This window comes from Coturnix japonica, chromosome 1 (assembly GCF_054131305.1).
Source record: "Coturnix japonica strain WE chromosome 1, WE-NBRP24, whole genome shotgun sequence".
Classification (NCBI taxonomy): domain Eukaryota; kingdom Metazoa; phylum Chordata; class Aves; order Galliformes; family Phasianidae; genus Coturnix; species Coturnix japonica.
In genome coordinates, this window is record NC_140663.1 from 23,963,921 (window position 1) to 23,986,322 (window position 22,402).

The 22,402-nt window shown below is 46.5% G+C and overlaps 1 protein-coding gene across 31 annotated transcripts in view; it reads left to right on the plus strand.

The window, feature by feature from the left end:
* Positions 1 to 2,458: 2,458 nt before the first annotated feature.
* The window catches only part of LOC146762326 (uncharacterized), a 42,521-nt gene continuing 22,577 nt past the window's right edge, over positions 2,459 to 22,402 (plus strand). For 4 of the 31 annotated variants that reach the window (XR_014933762.1, XR_014933761.1, XM_085513806.1 and 1 more), the window contains exon 1: positions 4,327 to 4,519. Coding sequence is in view for 12 of the 31 variants with exons in the window: in XM_085513806.1 (XP_085369932.1) it covers positions 4,451 to 4,519 (69 nt within the window). In the remaining 19 variants the exon portion in view is untranslated. The other 27 variants (XR_014933802.1, XM_085513822.1, XM_085513834.1 and 24 more) reach the window with 16 other exon arrangements.

Consider the following 22,402-nt stretch of genomic DNA (forward strand, 5'->3'; position numbering starts at 1 on the left):
TGCGCTGCCACGCGCTCGGGGGGCGGTGCGACACGGCACCGCGCGGGGCATCATGGGGGCGGCGCGGCCGGGGCCCAGTGGCGCCAACGGGCGGAGCGGGGGGAGACGGCGGGGGGCGGCGGGGCGGGACGGGGGGAGACGGCGGGGACTCATGAGGGCGACTAAAAATAGGCCGCCGCCCCATGTAGGCACGGCCGGGAGCCGGAGCGGAGACAGGAGGACAGAGAGGGAGGGGCGGCCCGTGGGGTCGTGTGAGGCCGCGCGGGCGGAGCGAGGCCCGGCAGACAAAGGGGCGCGTGAGGCGTGGTTCTCCTCACAGCTCCTCACAGCTCACAGCTCCCCTCACAGTTCAGTTCTCCTCGCAGTTCTCCTCACAGTTCAGTTCTCCTCACAGTTCAGTTCTCCTCATAGTTCAGTTCTCCTCACAGTTCAGTTCTCCTCACAGCTCTCCTCATAGTTCTCCTCATAGCTTCCCTCAATGTCCCCTCGCTGCTCGGCTGGCGGGTGTGGCTCCCAGTTGTGTGCAGCGCTGCGGTTGTTCCACACAAAACAACAAGTAGTTCTATACATACACATTCAGCAGCCAGGATTCTGCAAATGGGGGAATGAAATCCTTTTTGGTGATTGCAGAATAGAATTCTCCCGTTTTCTGCCTGCTTCCCACTTGTGACTCTGTGCCGTGTGTCATAAATACGACTATATGCTGTAATTTAGATTTGCACTGAGTCCGTGTGATTTTACATCCTACCCACGTTCTGTTTGCTGGATAGTCACTGCAACAGCACTGCAGCATCTGAGGAGCAGAAGGTGGCTTTGCAGAAGGTTTTTTTGCAAAGGCCTTTTTGGTTAGGCCCTGGAACAGGCCGCCCAGGGAGGTTGTGGATGCCCCGTCCTTGGAGGTGTTCAAGACCAGGTTGGACGGGGCCCTGGGCAACCTGATCTAGTAAAGGTGTATGTTTGGTGGCCCTGCCAGGCAGGGGGGTTGGAACTACATGATCCTTGAGGTCTCTTCCAACCTGGGTCATTCTGTGATCCTGTGTGAGAACATGGTGAAGGGCTGCATAAGGTTCAGCTGCGCTTGCATTCAGTTCCATTGCGTACAGTGTTTACACTACAGCTTCTGGAAGGATAACTTTCATCGTGATTCTCCATAGGTGCTACATGAATAATAAAGGAAATGGGCATTATCGAGCTGTTTGTTTTTGAATGAGCACGTGGTAACGAATGGCTGGGTTCTGGAAAATGGTTACTGACAACTGTGATGTTTGTGGGTGCTGCACAACACGAGCCTGAGCTCAGCAGTTCCTATGGGGCGTAGGAGGGCACTCTGCTGCAAGGCCTGCTCACCCCTCTCTCCTTCAGATCCTATTGAATAAGAGGGGAAAAAAAATCACTACATTCTGCCTGTGTGTAAAGTGTCAGTACACAGCAGTAAAGTGTCTCAGAGGCACCGATTTATCTTCTTCAAGAGGGTTCCTGTGAAATGTGAGGGAAAATAACAGCTTTCCAGGTAAATAAGTGGAGGAGGTTCAATTAAATCTGGAAGGCATAGCTGCACCTGTGGGTACACAATGCCCTGTATTAGAATAAGCTGGATAAGCAACAGTTCCTGATAGCAGCCAAGGAAACTTGAATGGTGGGCGTAGTTTGAATGCAAGATGCCAGTACGGTTTCAGTAAGGTCAGCCGTGCCCTGACAGCTTCCTCTGTGCTTGCCCTCTGATTTGTGGGTTATTCTCACAGGTGCAGGATGACCTTTCAGCCTGGACTGAAGTGAAATGGTCACCTTTGTGCTGGTGCCTTGGTCCCACACAATGCTGTCTTCAGCTGCCGGCAAGGATGAGGCTGAGCACTGAGCTCCATGCAGGTGTGATGGAGTCTGAGCATTAATGCAGAGCAGTGCCACGTGCAGGTGGGAGTCCAGGTGTCCTGTAGGCAGCAGCTAAAACAGTAACAGCAGTAACAAATGGAGCTGGAAGAGTCAAGCAAGGAGCGGTAACTTTGGAGGTGGTCTGACCAGAACAGAGGAGATAAAGCCCCTGGGGCAGGAGAGAAGGTCCTGGCTCAGGTGGGAAAAGCCACTGCTGAGGCTCTAGGTGTTGATACTCTCACACAACCAAAAGGAGTTAGTAAAGGTGGGAAAAAAAATCCACAGCTATAGATTTGTAACCACTTTGCATCTGACTTTTGCTTGTGGCTGTGTATTCTGATACCCACTGTCTCCAGGTTACTGAGATTCCCTGGGTATCTGGCCAGCAGTTTATAGTGAGATCTCACATCAGGGATTGCATATCACTGCTTAGTTTTGCACAGTTTCACTATGACAGAGCAGGCTCTTTGTCTTGATAGTTGACTTCTTGCCCACTACCCTGATTTATCATATTGGCAGGAGCTCAAGGCGCCAGTGGGCCTAGAGCCCACAAACATCTTTGGATAAGAGAGTCACATGTTGCCAGAGATCTGTACACCTATTGTCTGGCTTATGCTGGAGCGGCTGGTAATGTGGGACACACCGTAATGGTGACACCAACAGCATTAAGTGAGAGCAGCCTGTGGAGAGAAGTGTTCCATGAGGCAGCAGGGGCAGGCAGGCCTGGAAGTCAAGGTAAGCTGGGAGCCAAAGTTGGCATCAGAGAGTGGTTGTGACCTTGCTGCTGGGCAGGTAAAGTCCCACAGAACCCAGAGAAGAAGAACAAAGCAGATCCATGGTTGTCTGAGGTGTCAGCCAGGAGTGCAGGCTGACAGGTTGTCCCAGGTCTCAGTGACCACAGTGACAATCCAGTCTGAGGTCAGGCTGGAAAGGGAAGCCAGCAATTGAGGATCAGAATTGGGTTCAGTGACAATGACCAGGACCCGCCACCAGTGTGGTCATCAGCAGACACAGTAATGAGGAGGTTCGAGATCAGTCTTGCTGGGTCAGGCTCTGGACCAGCAGCTAGGCAGAGGCATATCTAACGTAGCTCAGGCAAGCACTTACTAAGTGCAACTCTCTGAAAGGAAGAAGACCCTGCTTTGTAAAGTTCTTTCCTACAAAGCTATCTGATCCAAGGCCATTCAGCAGCACCATGGCAGAAATGGCTGGAGTACAGGCAGCTTAACTCTGGCAGTGGACCTCAGAAAAGGGGTAACGAAGTTAAGCCAGGCTGAGGGGCATACGTGTGTGACTGCAAAAGTGTTTGGGGCTCAGAATTTGATTGCTGGAGTTTATTCTGGACACATACAGGTCACCATCTTATAACAAACAATTAGAGACATAGCCAGGCATACTCTGTTTACACCAGTAAATGCTGTAAAAATGTCAGAAAGGAAAGAAAGGAGATAAGAATTTGAGGGGTTGCATGTAGGGGTGTTTTTTTTTCCCTTCCTTTTTGCTGTTGCTTTGAAGATGTCTCTCTTAAGACACAAAAAGTAGTTCCAGCTTTGTTCTGGTTTTCATGCATTGCATAATCAACTCAATTGCAATCATAAAAATCTCAGAGCCAAGAAAAGAGCACAAAGCTGGAACACAGGTCGTGCTGAGGGGCATCCCTGGCCAAATACTCAAACAATTTGATTTGTTTAACTGTATTTCTAGCGACTATGTACTGAAAGAGTGTGAACCTGTTAGCAGTGCCACAGTCCTCACCCTGGAACACTTAATGCTCCAAATTAATGCTCTCGAGATTGATGTGCAGCCTCACTGCCCAAAATAAATCTACCCATAACAAATTAGAACCACAAACTCCCTCTGTTCTGGCCAAGGTTGCTGCAGTGGTGTACTTGTTTGTGACTTACTTGACTCTATAGGCAAAGGCTTAAGTCATTCTTTCCCTTTGTATAGCTAGGGCACCTGAGCTTGTACCTGGGGAAGAAGAAGTCGTAAGGTTTGGAAGGGAAAGTTCTTATATTGCACCAGTGCTCACATACACACGTCTGCTTCCAGACATGCATACAATATGTGGCCAATCAGTTGTTACAGGGTGACTGATGAAATTTCTGAGGTAGTGATTGTAGGTAGCATGTGTTTGTTATGTGCAATAGTAAGATACAAACTTCAAACAAAAATATAGAGAGGAAAAGGCAAGAGCTTCCCTTTGAATGCCGGAATGCATGTTCAAGGGCTAAACAGTTCCTGCTATAGTATTTCAGGGGTATTGCATTGCAGCGAAAGCTGTACGGTATTCAGGTTGGAGGTCCTTTCAATCCTTTCACTTACCTCCCACCTTCTTTATATTTTGGAAGGCTGACCAGTTGTGGTCAAACATCTAAGAACTCAAAGTCCTGAATAAAATTCAACGTGACAGCAGGATAACTATTGGAGCAGCTATTATTAGAGCCTGAGGGAGTTATGGCCATAGCTGAAGAACTTCATGCGCTAAAGGTTCCTGGTGGCTGCAGCTGGCTGAAGTCCAGTACTATAAAGTAATGTGAAAGCACTCCACGGTCTTTCCCTAATTCCAGCAGCACTGTGTATGTGGACATGCAGAGAACATTTGGAAGGGAAAAGAAAGCAATCAGGAAGGAAATTCAGTTACATAATGGTGAGTGCATCCTTAACCTCTCTGCTACATATGCCATTATTAATTTCACATCTAAATTTAGCCCTCTGAACTTGGACCGTCACTGTCAGTAGCAACTGACCACAAACATTAGTCCTCACCATGCCAGCATTACAAAGGAACTGTCATCCTGTGGTAAGTCTCCTTGTCAAACTTACAGCTCTTGCAAATATTTTGCTAGAATAAAAGTGAACAAATGAAATCATTAAAAACCCAAACAAGTACAAACAACTGCAACAGGATGCAGGATTTGTCTCTAAAATATTGTTCCTTGTGATGCTTAAGTGAAACAACAGTTGGGGATAATGAACGTTGTGCTGTTGTAAAACTGTGTTGTGGAAGTGAGTATTTCATGCTTTTTAAGGCCTTGTGTGTTGTCAGTTTGCGTCTTACTTCACTTGGTTTCTCAGCCTGTTTTGCAAAATACTGTGTTTCCTAATATCAGCTGAGAAAAAGCAGCAATTTTAAAATGAAGTATTTTGTAAAATTATTTTTCAGATCCGTATTCAAGTTCAACCCTTCAATCCCTAATGGCTTCCAACCCCCCAAACTGTTTTCAAATTATCAGAATTGGAAAGAACTAGAGGACTGTGACACAGCCTTTCCCTTATCATGCAGCAAACCTATCAGCAGTAAACATCTTGTTCCCCTTAGCAAACATGTTTTCATTACATTGCAACCCCGCTGACCCAAGCGGTTAGCCAATACTCTGTGGTATTTGTAGAGAAATCAAATATTTTTCCATTTCTGCCCCAATATTTTCATGCCATGTGCACATAGGATCATTCCACTGAAAGTTATTGAGGATTAAATAGCAGGAGACAATACTCCAAATTTAGTTTCTGCCAAAGTTCTTGAGCCAAACCCCTCCACGCTCACAGTCCCATGTCCCTTTCTAGCTGTTAGCCAGCTACTTGGCTGTGCTCTGCTGCCTCATTTGGAGACACACGCCTGCAATCAATAATCCCTGTTTGTTTCTGCAGGCAAACTTCTAACTGCTTGTCCAGCCACTTCAGGTTTGCTTGTGGGGTTGGTCCACAAGCAATGATTTTCCATTACTGCAACAAGGGTGAAGTGAAATGATTCTGGCTTGGCCCAGGCTGGACATGAGCTGCCTACACCACTGATCTGCTTTATATGGAAGCGTGTATATGGCCTTTCAGTTTCTTCTGAAAAATAACCTGCAGCGTGCAGGTTCCGCACGAATGTGCGGAAGAACTTCTTTACAGTGAGGGTGACGGAGCACTGGAACAGGCTGCCCGGGGAGGTGGTGGAGTCTCCTTCTCTGGAGATATTTAAGACCCGCCTGGACACCGACCTGTGTGACGTGGTGTAGGGAACCTGCTTTGGCAGGGGGGTTGGACTCGATGATCTCTAGAGGTCCCTTCCAACCCCTACAATTCTGTGATTCTGTGATTCTGTGCTTGCCTCTTGCTTAGGAGAGTGGCCCTCATTTGCCTTGGATAGCAAAAGCATTTCACTCAGTTTACAGGAATATGCTGCTTAACTACAGAAGAGTAGCTCAGAAACTGATCATTCCAATAGCTGTTCTTGGTTGTTGTACTATTGAGCAATTCTGAACCCAGGAAACAGATTGTGCTGTCCTTCCTCTTGTCTCTGTGTGATGCGGGCGAACAGTGACAGAGCAGTGCGCCTTCCTTTAGTTGTTGGTTAAAACACATATGATTTTGTAAGACATCTCTTTTAATGCAACTATAAAGGGTTGGTCCTGTTTGTTTTCAGTGATAAAAATTCAAATAAAACAACACAGTGCAAAGATTGGAAGGGATTTTTTTTCTATCTGCCCATCCAAATGTTTGCTCTTCCAGGTTATTTATTCATTTATTTTTAATATAGCTTCTGAAATTTGCACATTTGGACCTAACTTAAGTCTGGACAAGTTTCTGATTCCCCCATCAAATTCTGGGAGGCCTATTCCAAACATCAGCCTTCCCTTTACCAGAACAATTCATGCAGAGTGTTTATCAATTTGTTCCAATGATAAAGCTGACCTTCACCTGCTCTGTGGTATGTACTCTTCCGAGAGCAGCTGGTTGCTTTCACAACCTTTGTATTTGTGGACACTGTAAATTCCCTAGGGAATTTTCCATGTATCTTAGAATACTTGAATAAAACAATTTAGGAGCCTAGTCTGGGTAGACTGAACCATCATGATGCGTTGACTGCAGGGCTTCCAGGTGACTGTGCTTTTGTCCAGCATATCTCTGTGAAGTTCCTGAAGCTGGGCAGAATGAGGCAAGGCTTTAATGCTGTTGTTCTCAGTCTCCTGACTCATCTTGAGGCTTCTTCATTAGTTCTTATGGGAATTTAACTTAATAAAGGGAGGAAGACTGACTCTTTATACAGGTAGATAGTGATAGAACAAGGGGGAATGGTTTTAAACCAAAAGAGACGAGAGTTAGATTAGATTTTAGGAGGGAATTCTTTACTCTGAGGGCATTGAGGCACTGGCACAGACTGCTCAGAGAAGCTGTGGATGCCCCATCCCTGGAAGCCTTCCAGGCCAGGTTGGATGGGGCCCTGGGCAGCCTGAGCTGGTGGGTGGCAACCTTGCCCATGCCAGGGGGTTTGAAACTAGATGGCCTTTCAAATTCCTTCCAACCCAAGCCATTCTATGAGTGTATGATTGATTCTATGATAAAGACACTGTTGGCCATTATTCCAGATTATGTCTCATCGCTGTTATCAATAGTTTTCCTACTTCTCAATTAGAAATACCTTGTTGGAAATAGTTTGTCAGCATGTTAACATTTAACAGGTCTCAACTGTGTCCTCTTTCCCTCCTCGCCATGTGTTACAGTTCATTAACTCTAGTTTAGAGCTGAAATTCAGTATAATCCTGAAGTCTGTGATGTTTCACTTCAAATTATTAAATAGATTATTAAAGTCACTTTATTTCTGTCAGGCTAGACCTCATGTTCAATTCTTCCTGGGCAATGTTCTGAATCTATAAATACACCCTCTATAAAGACATTCCTCCAAAACTACACAGTGGTTTTCAAATTCACCATCTTGTTTGTTGTGTCCTGTCCATCAGTGACAGTGTTGGTCTGCTTGCTCTCAAGAGCAAGAGATTAAGAGGTTCCTGTCAGAAGCCCTTTTTCTGTGTTGAGTAGTCCTCCACTTGTTGCCTATACTTTTTTCAGGCTACCCTAACAGTGACTGTTGAAAGGTATCATTTCCTAATAGAGGGAAATGTAACGATAAAACTGCTATCAGCTATTAGGTAATTGCAGCTCCATTTCCGTTCAGTGAGTGGAAAATGATTGTTGTTTGAAAGAAGATTATTTGATTGCTGCTTACTTGGGAGGTGTTTTGTAGCTGCAGGTTGCACTGAAGCTGCTTAGGACCCGCCAAAGTCCATGCTCTGCAGTCTTAATAATATTCAAACTTCATACATCTCTTTACACTAAAAAGTGAAAATAGGAAGAGTGGTTAAACGTTGGAGCAGGAAGATTGTTTCAGCTGCTGGCTTACAGAGTTGTGGTTGAGCAAGATAAGGAAAGGAGTGACACTTCCACAGTAGGAAGAGCTGTGTTTTTTTCGTGGTACGAGAGGGCTTGCACATGGCTTTTACTCTACCTAAGTCAAAACAAGGGCATATCTGGTTGCGTACCTTGTGGTACCTCACAGTCCTGTCACATCCCAGATACTTTGGCATCTCCACATTCCTATTCCACACGGGACAACTGCATTCTTTCTTCCCTTATCTATTCAAAGGATCCAACGTTTCCATGTTCTTGTTTTTTGCCAGGGCTTTTGCATTGCCCTATATCTGGGTACAATTTCTCCTCCAAGGGGTTCTGTGTCATTCATTTCATTTTCTCTCTGCCACGGCCAGCACAATTCCCTTCTCTCATCCTTCTCACATTCTCCAGCACAGACTGAAATAAACACTTTGGATTTACATTCAGAAGAGCTGAGATCTTCAGGCCGCTGGAAGATTTTATCAACCTGTATTTTGAGAGGTAGGCATGCCAACTATTGTTGAAAGTGCTGGGCATGTTAAATGGAAGTTCCAACCATTGCTTTTTGGTTGATTTTCCTCAAAATCAGGCAGATTCTGCCCATGGATATCTGTAATTCTTATATTCTGAAAATCACTAAATGCAGCATAGTGAAGTTGTCACATTACAGACAAGCGTGAACAAACATGGTACAAAGGTCTGTGTAGTCTCTCCTTTCAGGGTGCAAAGGTGAAGACTCACTCCTGGATGCAAAAGCTGCTTTACCATTTCAGATACTGATGAATAAAACACTTAAAAATTCAAATCACTAGCTCTAAGTTATCGGCATTTAAACACTAAGGAATACCCAGGGACTTTTGCACCAAGGGGAGAAATGTGCACGTCCTACAGGAACCAGAGGGCCCTTTCTGGCAGAACAAGGATTCTGTCAGATGAAAACAGAAGAGCAGGTGCAAATAGACCAGAAAAAAGGCGCAACCCTCACAGAAATCTCCCACACAATGTACTGGGCGCAGGGCATATTCAGAGCAATAAAGTTTAGGATTTCCAGGTGCTGTCACTGACAGCCAAGATTAATGACTCATTCAAGTAAGTGTAAGTGATGCACTTTGAAAATAAGAATGTGGGCAGACAGGTATGGGCACAGAAATGCACACAACAGTTTATTTAAACAGTGTCTTTCCCAACCAGCTGCTCAGTAACAGGCAGTAGTACTGCTCCACGCCTGCAACCTACGTCTCCTGTTGCAGTGCCACTAAACCCTGCTCAGCTCCCACCCACGCCTCCTGAACTTGCAGAGTGCCCAGCACAACAGCCTTAAGAAAGAAAGAGGAAGGAAGAAAACAGAAGAAGGGAAGAAAATGCGTGGCGTGCATTGGTTTCAGACTGATTAAGAGACCTTGCTGGAGATCCCCCTGACTAGCAGTTCCCTTCCTTACATCAGGCCCGGCCCACTGAAACTGCTGCCTGAGTGACTGTGGAAATGGCATCTGCCTGCCTGCAGTTGGCTCCCTCTGTGGTCCCCACACCATCACCTTGGACAGCTGAAGCAGCAGCAGCAGTGGAAATGTCCCCACATTCCCAAGAAGGTTCAGGTGCCCTGTAAGTGAGTGTTTAGTGGGAGCTGCCATGAAGGTAGTTGGAGAGATGCGGAAATAGCAACCAGCATGTTGCCCTATGAGCTGGCTCATTAGAGGCACTAGTAATGATGTGCAGCATTCCTCTGCCTTGAGATCAGCATCCCAGAGTAGCCAGGCTGATGCCAGCGCTGTGCCACACCTTCCAACACTGTCATTAAAAGCTAAATCTTCACCTCAGAGAAGTCAGTGCCAAAACCCCATTTAGTCTTCCGCTGCCTTTTGGCCACCTTCTGCCAGCCCCGTGCATTGGGCACAGAGCAGGGGATGGGACATGTGTGAATAGGATCCAGAGTTAGGCCTGGTAAGTGTCCTCCTGACACACAGTAGCTCTGCTCCTCTGTCTTCTTGCTATTTCTAGCACAGAGGCAATATACTCGGGACAGAAAGCAGCATGAACAGTGTGGAAATAGATAAGATTCTGTAAGATATCATACCATACAATGCAGTATTGTATAAGATATGACTGCTACTGTTAGAAAATCTATCGGTAGGTCAAACGATAAGGAAGGACAAAATAAGTCTGTTGGGGCTCAGAATTTGTTCACTTGTGTGTTTTTAAGGATTGAAGTTTTCTTTTTAGGGGGAAGGTGAGGGGAGGTTGGTTTCCTTTGTTTCAGATCCCACTTCTAAATATAAAGTTCCTTTATGTCTCAATGTTGGCAGGAGCTATTCACTACCGTGGTCTGAATAATACATCTGCCTCAACACCCAGACTTTTCAGAGGGCACCTGATTTTTAGAGGAGGCTCCCAGGAAAGGTGTATGCAGAAGGCACCCAGCACCCGGCCTGCGCAGGGAGAGAGGAGGAGCTCAGAAGGCCTCAGGGACCCTTCCCTGCAACTGCAGGGCAAAGTCTGTGGAGTGAAAACACAGAGCAGGCTTCTTCTGGAAGCTGCTGCCTGAGACCTCTGTGCTTCTCTGTGGTAGCACATCACAGCACCAAGGTTAAGAAAATGTCCTCAGAGCACAACCAGACACTGCTTTCCTCTTTCTGTATCACAGAATTTGTCTGTTCATAATTGTTCCTAAGGCAGTTAGAATCTCTTTAACTCTTTTCAGTATACTGAAAAGTGTTATATAAATAGGGCTATAGGGACAAGGCATACCCTGCAGGCTAACAATGACCCAGTAGCTTTGCATGTACCATCTCTTCCATTTTTGATTTGAAAGCATCTCCTGAACAGTGGAGTAGCATGATGAAGGTGTAATTCTGGCTGCCTTTTGTTGCAGTTGAGTAGCTAGAAATAAGGAAGGAAAGCAGATCTGCATGTTAGACTATTACAGACCCAAATAGGATGACTAGTCACTGTAGTTTGCAACAACATTTTTGACACAATTTGTAATAGCATGTAATGGCAATTGAGGTGCTTAAGAGAAGGCACGTCTCCTACAGTTTAACCACAGGAACAATTAAAGGTGCAAAAGTCCATTTTCCTCATGTGCTGTCAGGCAGAATACATTAACCTATGAACAAAGCCAGAGGTTGCAATCTTTTGTTCTGAGAATTAGCTAACCTCATAATTACAGGTTCTTGAATAACCAAAAGAGGCTTCTTTTGATCTGTTCTTTTCCATTGAGCTGGTTTACATCAAAATAATCACTGGCATGATTTGCCCAAGGAATGTCTCCGAGCAGCATGACTGAGATTTTCTTCCAATAGAACTCATTACACCTTGAGGGTTTTCAGGGAGCTTTCAGGAGGGCTTTCAGAAAGAGAAATTACCCAAAGCTATCTACCATGATAGAAATGAAGTCTAACTACAAAAGCTGTCTATGCTTCCTAGAAATATGAGCCTTTCTAAGTCACGACAGCGTCATAAGACCTCATGACATCATTTATTTCCATTAGTCACAGCGCATTTCTCACTAATATGAAGAGTGCAATCCAGGACTGATTTACTTCCATGAACACAATTTACTTTGTTATCTCACGCAAACGAGCAATTAGCCCTAACATCAGCTGTTACTGACTTCTCTGTGAGGTAAGTTGGTGACGACAGCAGATGTTTCTTCAGGATGGGAGCTCCTGTTCGCTCACTAAGAAGACAGGTTGACTTACATCCCCAAACCCAGCAACAATTGCAACAAAGGGCTGTGTCATTTTCCAGCATTCAGATTTCCTTTCACCTTTCACAGGGCATGTGCCCGGGGTTTGTTGTGAAAGTATCAGAAAGTATCTGTGCCAGCTGGGCTGCTTTGGTGCTCAGCAGCAGGGCCTACCTCCATGGCAGCTTCTCCACTCTTTCCGCTTGATGTCAAGCAAGCACAAAGCAGTACCCTCGTTTTCCACATGCTTTTCCTTTATTCAAGGTGCTTATTCTGGGAGAAAAAAGCTTGTAACTGAAGGCACTTAAAGACACTAAGCATGATAAATCCTGGCTGTTATGCAAGCCCTCCTGTCAGTAAATTTAACAGCTGTAGTGCCCTAAAGACTGCTCCATGTTTAGAAGGGTAAACAAGGCCCTTTCTCCTTGGTGGTTGCTGACAGAGCTCATAACAGGTCTAATAATGCTTTTGTCCTGTGGGAAATATGTATGTTAATTTGGTCGTGTAAACACTCCTTCCTCCTAAGGAAATGCTCTGCTGAGCCCTACGTGTCCCTTCACGTGTTTTATAGAAACAGTTACGTAAATAAACAGTTGGCTCCCATGTCTCTTCTTATCATTAACATTAGTCAAAATATAACTGCCCCAAAACACTGATCTATATTTGTGATTTCTGTGCAGTATCTTCCCAGCCCTCTTCCCCTCTAGAGTTAAATGCCTCTGTTGCATCAGGTGAATTCAGGCTACTTTAGACTTGTCAGTCATGGTAAACCAGGGAGAACTGTCCTTGTAAAGAGCTTTACGTTCATCTCTAGCCCTGATCTTTGCAACTTATGCATTAAAAAAAAAACAACCTTCAAACCTTGGGAACAGAGCACATTGTTCCTTCCCCACTTTGCATCACTTTTAACATGTTTCAGTGCCTACGGTTGTGAAGGCAGCTGCTTTGACAACAATTTTCCTGTTTTTAAAAGCAGTTTTTAAACACTGACTGATCCAGTCGCATCCCTGATTGCTGCTCAGCATGAGCCGTAATTATGAATGGAGGGCACAAAAGGAGTTTGCGCTGCTGCCATCTCCTGGCCCAGCTCACGAAATCCTCAGAGCAATAACAAAAGCGCATTAACAATGAAGAGAAATTAAACTAAAATAGCATATCAATCTTCCTGAAGGCAGCAGTTATATGCTAGGAAAGCGTGTTGGAGGCAAGGCACACCAGAAGGACCACTGCCAACTGGAAATTGCAATGCCCTCTGCAACTGTCTTGCTCATTGTTTTCCCCCCAGTGTAACACTGATGATGACAATAGGACTCACAAGAGAAGATGTGTCTCTCTGTGTTTTGGAAGGCATTTGATATAGCGGATCTGCAGCCAATTTTGGGGTTTTGTTGAAGTGATTTCCCTGCTGTTTGTACAATCCTTTCAAAGCATGCAAAAAGGGAAGAGGAAGTGGTTTTTGGTTTTAAGCAGTTAAATGGGGAGCAATGGAAATGACCCGGGGAAGTTCAAGGAGAGGTGGAGGGTCAGTTATTGTATCTATACAAAACAGGTATTGATCATGTAAGTACAAAATCTGTTTAATTTCTACCCTTATTTTGTAAACAGAAGTACAGTGTTTTGTTTTTACTCCATTCACACACGCAGATTTTCTGTAGACGCATTGCACCAGCTCGCTCACAAGACCTTTGCTCGTGTCAAAATTATTTTTAAAGATGAAGAACCCAAAAAGAGCAGAACAGTCCCTGATATCACACCTCTGTATCGCGACTGCAGCCTTCACCACTCCTCACAAATTCATTCTGTTGCCATTCCCCAGGACGGCGGAGTAGGATTGAGCTCTTTGCTCCCTTCCGCAGCCACCGCTGCATTCATCACCCAGCCAGCTGGCTGCACCAGTTCCCTTCGGATTCTCTTTCCCTGACTAAGCAGTGCTGCCATAAAACTGCTTTGTATCTGCGCGCTGTGCCCTTCCTCCACAGATGTTACGATTTCAATGGGCATACACAGTCCCTCAGCAAAGCTAAAATAATGCTGTGCCAAGTTCCTCTTGGCCAAGATACTTCCTGATGCTGATGTTTTTTAGAGCCGGTGCCAGCAGCGTACCTTTCCCACCCCAAGGACACTGTGTCTTTGCTTCATGCCTCCTGGCAGCCCGCCTGCATGGCATCCAGATTCCTTGGGTTCAGCATGGTTTCCATATGATCAGGTTGCATTATTTTTGGATAATAAATGACTTAGGAGCACACAGCGCTCTCTGGAGCGTAGTCATTTATGCTCAACAAACATTTTGCATACACAAATGTATGCAAAAAACAGAAGCATAAGGCCTGCTCTTAGGAAGAGCTATTTTTCTCACGTGGTGCAGCTCAGCAATAGCGCTGAATGAGGCATTCTGCCTCTACCCCATGCAAGGAGGTAAGTAATTGTCATCTGTCACTGTCTATTGTTTAATCTCACTATCTATGACTTTAGGGAGACACCGCCTCCCTAATGGGATGACTCATAAGAACTGCAATCAGAATTCAGCTTCATTTGGTAGTTGTTATCACAGCTGTATAGCGTACACTAATGAAAGTTGCACTTCTCTGCTGCTCTTGTGGCTCTCTGAGTTCACATGTCACCTTAGTGGGGTGCTTTATAAAGGTGTGTAAAAGTGAAGGGATTGGCACTTGTTAGAGACCCGTGCAGCAGGGCACACCCCTCACTGCTTTCCAGCACAATAGGAGAACAAAGGAGCACAGAGGACAATATAAAACATTTGCCTTGTGTTTATTTTATCAGAAGTGCTCTGTGTGGCTGCCATGCCTGTAGGAAAAGTCCCCTTATCTTTGGCAAGAGCAAATGCCTTTGTGAGCGAACTGCAGTGTGAGTGAGTGTGAGTGAAATCCTTCAGCTGGCTGTGGCTGCCACATAGCAGCAGTGAGCTGCAGGCAGTGTGCACAGCACCACAGGTACAGCTCAGAGCAACTTCCAAAACGCTCCTGCTGCTTTTATACCACGTGGAAGTTTTGTCATGGATCCTGGGAGAGATGTCGCTTGGTGAGCAGGAGGTTTGCCTTTCCCTGAGGGTATTTCTTACCATGGGGACAAATGCTGACTCTCTGCTGACTCTGCCCCATCTCCAGATGACTCCGAGGACTCAGTGTCCACACTTTTCAGCCCCGTGGCTTTTGTGTGCATACAGATACATCCTGTGCACACAAGTGGCTGGTCTGTGGGCAAAGCCTGGTTCCCCATGGGTCACTGCACACATTCTGCCCCCACAGTAGCCACCGTCCCCTCCTCTCCACCTCTGTACACCACACAGCGCCAGACAGCTCTCCCCTTTTTCTCTCATTCCCTCCTTCCATTTCTTCAACTGCACATCATGTCAGCACCAATTCCTCACTGCAATGCTCCATCTTCTGTTGTTTGACAGCTCAGGAGCAGCATATGCTGCAGTGGGCCTGCAACAGCCATGTGCCACCCAGAGTGCCAGCACCCAGTGCTGTGCTATGTTAAACATGGCCTCTCTCAGTGGAGTGGGCCCAACTGCCTTCCTCTCTCCTCAGGATGTGCTGCCCTGCCCTGTCACTGCATTCTATGACTCCTCCGGGAGCCAAATAGCTTTGAAACTCCTCGTTCTTGGGGGTATATTTAGTAAAAATAGCCCAGAAGCTTCCAGAGACCTTCAGGGGCTGAGAGAAGGTGATAGTGCAACTGCTGTAATTGTGCAGCTCCAGCTCCTTAGGAATCAGGCAAAATATGAATTATATTGGAAAATAGATGCTGAGGAGCTGGGTTTAGCACCAATACCACCTCGTTATTTTACCACCATTCATCCATCTACTAGTTTTCTTCTCTTATACTGAATTTTGATTGCAAGGTCCGTGGAGCAAGAAATATATTTTTACTCTCTGTTGTGCCCATTTCAGTCATAAAAAAAGTAATAACATAGAAATATACAGGGCTCAACTGGGTTCATCCTCTACGGCAACCTCTTCTCACAGAGCTGATTGAAAAGCCTGGCACACAGAGCTGTGAACTCAAACCTCACGATGATTGAAGATGCTGAAAACTGCTCCTTGACCTCTTCCCCAGCTGCTCTCTTCCCCATCTGATAATTTCCGTGCCACTGTGACCTCCTGACATAAAGTACACCAGGTCACCACTCCAAATCTGTTGTCATGGAGTTTCTGTGGTAAGAGCCCTTGGGAGACAGCACACATCTCTTGGTCATCTGAGTGACAAGTCCTGAGCAGCCCACGGCTGGGCCCAGCAAGGCCTGGTGTGGGGGTGACATGGCTGGAGCACTGCACAGCATGTGTAACAACAGCAAAACAGGTTCTGTATTAGCACCATGAGGGCGTTCCTCACAGACATACAGGATAATTGCAGAAGGTGATCTGCTGGCTGGCTACACTGCCACCGCAGTGAGGGTTGCAGAGCTTTAATAAAGCAAGGGAAGTTGTGTTCAGCATGAGGTAATAACATCCCTGGGGTGGTCTGAAGCGGGACGGAGTGACTGAAGCCCTGCCTTAATGCTCAGTGCTGGGAATGGGGGCTGAGAAACACCTTAAAATAACGAATCAGCTTAATGTGGTTAAAGCAAGAAAAATGAGTGATATGCTTGCTCGCCACAAGGGGAATAGAGTCGTGGAGCAGGTTAGCTCACACAGGAGGAAAAGGCAGTAAGTATCTAAGTAGGATGAATAAATGAAAAACACTAGAAACAGAGAGAAGTGAGACTGTTCTCAGAGGTTTCGAATGGGGCAGTATTTGGGGTCACTGTCCTGCAGAATGGACATTAAATTCCCCTGCTGATGGAGCTCTTCAAATTAAAATTTCTCTTTCTCAGATGCAGTGGGTAAGACATGCGGTGCCAGATCCCTATTACCACTCTAGGGAATGTTGTGATCCTGTGCTGATGGCTTTGCACATTAAAGCAATCCTCAAGTCCATGACACCGTGGTTTGGCTCTGCCCATAGTCTGCACCAAGATGATGGAGATTATTGCTGAGATTTAACATCTGCTGGAGCAGAAGCCAATCAGAGCTGAGGAACTTCACAGCAGTTCTGTTTCTGATTTTACAGAATTCATTTTCACAGCACACGCACTGGTTACCTGCTGTTACCCTTAGTTTGAACCCAATAAATGCTACGTTTGGCAGAGGACAGGAATAGATAACACACAATAACCGTCAGCCATCTAACTGTGGCACTAACTGGCATTGTCTGTGTAAAGTTATCTTCAAAACAGGGAGACTCGGATGGCAAATGCTCAGCAGGAGCCTGTGAGGAAAGCCCCATGCCATCTCCTCCTACTAATGGCTCTGGTGGGGTGGCAGAGGCTGGGGATGAGCAGATGTGGAAAATCAGATGTGGCTGTAAATCACATCAGTGAGTGCTTTGGGGGGAGATGGGCTGGGCAGGGAGGCCTGGTCCCCCCACACTCCTCTTGGTGTGCCCCGCTGTCTTTGCTCTCTGTGCAACTCCAGTCCTGTGTGGCACCCAGCAGAGCTCAGTAAAAGCTGTTTCTGTTGGTGGGCTGTTGGGGTGTGTTGTTCCTGGAGCCGCAGCTTGAACCATTTCCCTGCATTGCAGTGGTGCCCTCTGGTCCTGGCCATGCAGAGAAACCTGCCCTGGGCTGCTCCACCTTGCAGCAGTTGTGCTTCCCCTATCTGTGTATACAAACGAGCTGTTGCCAAAGGCTGTGCTGACATCTGTGCCTGCCTTGTTGTGATGCAGCCTTTCTTTGTGCATCACTTTTAATGCTCCCAAGTGACATGCTGCCACTGAGTGCATCCAGCCAGGGCTGGGATCTGTGCTTGGCTCTCATCTAGGGCAGTAGTGGTTCTCCCTTTTGCTATGTAACAAATGGCTGATGAGATCAAGCTGTCTCCTGTTGGGAACTACATGGCAGCAATGGAGGAAATGGAAACAAGGGAGCGCTGGGGCTTCTCACAGAAATCAGTCACTGAGCATCACAGTCTCTGCAGTGTGGCATCTGCCTTCACACGCAGCGCTGAGCTCTGTCAGCCTTCAGGGAGCAGCAGGGCACAGGCACCAACTGGCACAGAGCCCTTCTGCAGGCTGGGTTCAACTCTTTTAAGCTAGTTGGCACGAAGCTGCTTTGTGCCCACAGGTTGGGGGAGAAGCAGCAAGCTCTGTTGTGGGAGAGGGTCTGTATCAGCGGGAGTTCTGCTTGTGGCACAGCACCTAGAGGAAACCTGGGCTCAGAGGGTGTCCCCGGGCACTGGTGACAACTGTAGGGGCCAGCATTTGATGATGGAGTTGCGCATGCAGGAAGGTAAAGGGCACCGCAGGGTTAAGACAGCTATGGAAGCTGTGGTGTGTATCTGAGTTAAAACAAGGTTTGGAGCTGTAAGCAAAGAAAATGACAGGAAAAGGACTGGTTATCAATGAGGAGGCTGAGAGGAGCCCTGATTAAGTACCCTTGTCCCTTAAATGCGCAACTTAAATGCTTTACAACATAGCTGTGGGAAAAACTGACACAGAATACAAGAAAGCTCTTAATTGGGTGCTAATGGCAATTCTGTCCTCACATCCCACCCCCCACCATCCCAACACATTCCTCCTCTTTTATGCAGCAGTTCATCTTTGTCTCCTGCATCAACTCAGCGACAGCAGATCACCCCCAACCACGTCTGCGTGTGTCATTTGGGCATTTGGATGCTGAGCTGTACAGGCCGTGCTGCACTGTACTTTAAATTCCAACTGAGTAATGAGACAGATAGTCACTGAAACATGTGTCTTAAAGAGAATAAAATAGCAGACCTATCCCCAGCTCCCTTTTGATATTACTACAATGCATCAGACTTAAAGTAGCGCTGTCAGCTGCTAAAAGACTGCAGTTTCCCCAGCTCACCGTCCTAAAAGCCATTCCCTTATGGTGCTAGTCCAGAAGCAACTACAGCTGGCTGCTTGTCCTTGACATTCATTTATCCTGCGTAGCCTCAGGGCTCTGCAGTAGGACCCGGGGCTGATGGTGACAATGGGCAAAGGCTCCTCATTCAGGCCAAGGCTAATTAAAATAAAAGGCAAGGCAGGAGCAGGCCCTCTGACAGCCCTCTGTAGGTGGGGAGGGCAGTGTGGGAGCAAGTAAGTATCGAATGACCACTCGTTAATCCCTGTAACGACTGTGAGGTTCCCCACCCAGCAGGTGATGAGTACAGATAACTGGTGGGACTGGGGTTGGGAAAGAGCTGTTAAGAGGAGTTGTCCCACCCTAGTTACAGTCCTGTGTAATCACTGAGTCAGCAGCTCCAATGGGATGAGATTATTTTTACAGATTTGATGGGCAAAGATGAGTAGCATGCTTCATTCCCTGACTGAGTTATACAACAGTCTTAATGGATGGTCATATATCAACCATCAGCAGCAGGAAGGCTGGCAGGGCTTCTCTGCAGCCAGGTGCTCTAGCTGAGGATCTGCCTCTGGCTGTCTCTTCCTGCTTGGTTTGATGACAGCTATGTCCTCTCTGATTCTGCCACACACGTCCTGGTGTCACTTCGACCCTGTATGTTCTTTTACTACATCATGCCAGCCCCAGGGCGCTGCCGTTTGCCTTGTCCGCACCCAGAGATGCTGTGCTGGGTGAGCCGCCTGATGTTGTCCCTCTGGGTCACGGTGATCTCAGTGCCACATACTCAGAGCAATCTGACTGAAACCAACAAGTTCTTTCATTGCCTTCACTGGAATTAGAGTTTTGGAATCCAGTTCCCAAAATCCTGTTCGGATTCTTCTTTTATATACATCTGGACAAGGAGCGTCACATCTCTGACTCGCTCTTTTGTGCTTATTTGAAACCCTCCTGTTGCCTCCACACCCCCGGCACAGCCCTCGCTCTCTGCTCCTTGCTCGCTCCTTGCTTTTCCCGCAGCTCCCACCCACAGACCAGGCAGGGAGGGCAATTCAGCCTCGCCTGCTTTTTGAAGCCGCCTTTTTCTTTTCGCCCTCTTAGGTCGAGCTCTCTGCAAGAACCCGAATTTCTTTCTCTTTCTTTCCCACCTTTCTCCGCGTGGCATTTTGTGGCCGCTCTTCTAAAAACTATATATATATATATATATTTTTTAAAAATATATATATATTTATATATATATATATAAATAAACAAAACAAAGCAGTGATGTGAAATAAGCGGCACTGCATTGTGCTGTGAACGCGCTGGGGTTCGGCGATGCCGCAGACCAACAGGGTGCAGTACCACACTGCTCACTGCTTCCTGCAGGCGCTCTCAGCCTCTACCCGTGGGCAAAAAGTAACATTCCGATCCCAAAATGTGACTCTGTCCCCACTTTAACATCTTCTTCTCAAGCGCAAGTTGCCATTCTTTTCTAAATGAATTTGGATTGCACTTAAGTAAGAGCGGGAAGATGGGAAAAGGGCTTTTTTTGTAGAGCCACTTAAACTCAACACTTTACCTGTTCAGTTTGAACCCTCACTAACAACTACCCGCAGCGTGTTTGCATGGCTGCAAAGCCTCAACAAGCAGCCGGGAGCCTCCAGATGAATTGTACGCATGCTGGCTACAAAGCACATTTAAAGTGATCTCTTATAAATAGTTAATACTGTGTAAATGGAGTATAAAAAGTAAGAATTGCTGAGCATGAAAGAGAATATTGTCTTACCTCTGCACACCACTGCAGTCAGCCCCAACACTTTCCCATTTCAATCTTGCAGTTTGACTAATAATGTCTGAAAATTAGAGGAGCTACCAGCCCGTATTATTTCCATTACAGCGTGCTATGGACTGGGGACTCTGGCTGCTGTATGATGGCCCACGTCCACTGCAAAGCACACAGGAGCTGCAGGCAACTGTATTCTGGGAGCTTCTCACCCAGCTGTACGATGGGGCTTGGCTACAAGGGCTTCTGCCTTTGAAACAAGAAGAGATTGTTCTATTAGAAGCTCATGTAGCACAACTCTTCTGCCATGAACAGCTCAATGGCGTTGCTCAGAGCCCTGCCCAGGTTGACTCTGAGGGTCTCCAAGGACAAGGAACCCACCATCTCTCAGGGCAACCTGTTCCAGTGCCTCACCTTCCTTACCATAACAAAATTTCCTCTTCACATCCAATCTAAATCTCTCCTCTTTAAGTTTGAAACTATTTCCTCTTGTCCTGGCAGTTTCCCCTTCTATCAGTGCATCTCCTTTGTGTGGGGTCAGTCCTGGTTAAATGTGTGCTTGAAGATACAGATGCAGCTGTTGCTATTTTAAAGCAGCCACGAGGTACCCACCTGTCCACAGATATTGACTTAATAATTAGGCTATGCAAAGGAGATACTATTAATGACCTCTTATCAGAGAAAACAAATGAGGGTACGTAACAGTGATATCAGATACTTATTTACAAATAACATTATCCCCCAAAAACGGTTTTACTCTGGAAGGATTTTATATATATAAATATTAGGTGCTGCAGTGCTTTTGTTGTTAGGGAGTTTGTTCATTGAAGTTGGCTGTGGGTAGTGCAGGTTGAAATAGGAGCAGTGGTGAAGGACAGCAGTGAGCATCAGCCACACAGAAACTGAGGCAGAGGAGAGGGGGGAGGGTGCTGGAATCTCTAGGAAACATCACCTGTGTGTTATTCTGACACCCAAAACAAAACAAAGGGGAGAACAAAGCCAAGCAAAGCTCCTGTCTCACACATCTTCCTGCTGAGAAAACCCCCCAGACTGAGCAGAGAAACCAGCCCAAAGGGTGGGCAAAGCTGCTGTGCTTCCGAGACCTGAGCTGCTGTGGGATCCCAGGGCACCTTTGATGCTGAGAGTATTTAATTGGGGGAGATTGTCAGAGCACAAAAGCAGGATTAAAGGGCTCTGACAGCCTTGTGGAAGTCTTTGCACTGTTCCTAAAAAGTATCTTTCCTTTCATCTTCACAACTGTCAAACCACCCCTTCAAAAGGTGCAGGAGTGGAGCAGAGTGGATTAAAATGCTACTTAAAGCCCTTTCTGTTTTCTGTTAATTTGGTGCTTAATTTCTGTGTTTTCCAGGCACATCCAGGTTATATTTGATTCTTTTGTTCCCCAAAGAATATGTATAAAATCACCCTTCAGAAATAGCAAGGCTGGTATTTTATTGTTATTATTGAAGCAGAAAGAGCTGCAGCATTCAGCAATGAGAAATAGGATGGCTGAATGAAAATCATCCTCACCGAACACCCTGATTTGGAAGGAACCCATGAGGATCACTGCGCCCAACTCCTGGTTCCACACGGGAGCACCCCAATTCAGACTGTCTGAGAGTGTTGTCCAAACCCTTCCTGAGCTGCAGGCATTACAGCTCACAACCCGCACCCATTGCCTTTGCCACAGTGCTGAAACAGTCATGCCTTCGCAGAGGCCACATTCCTGGTTAGCTGGAGTGGCCAGGAGACACCTGGTGCTCTGTTCAGCACATACCCATGTGTACCCCCACATGGAAGCCTGTGCACTGCAGCTTACTCACATCATATTCCATGTATGGTGCTCAGTCTGTGGCTGTAGCCCAGCGGCCCTGCAGGGAGCTGCTGCATTGACTCCTGTACCAGCAGCACCTGCAGCACTGAGATCTCCAGGCTGGAGATCTCCTCTTGAAAGCTATTTACATTGGAAGCAAAATCCGCAAAACCAAAATGAGTTACCACAATAGAAGGATGGGTTTCCTGTGTGATTCACTTCTGGCACGTGTGCTCTTCTGGAGATGTCTTT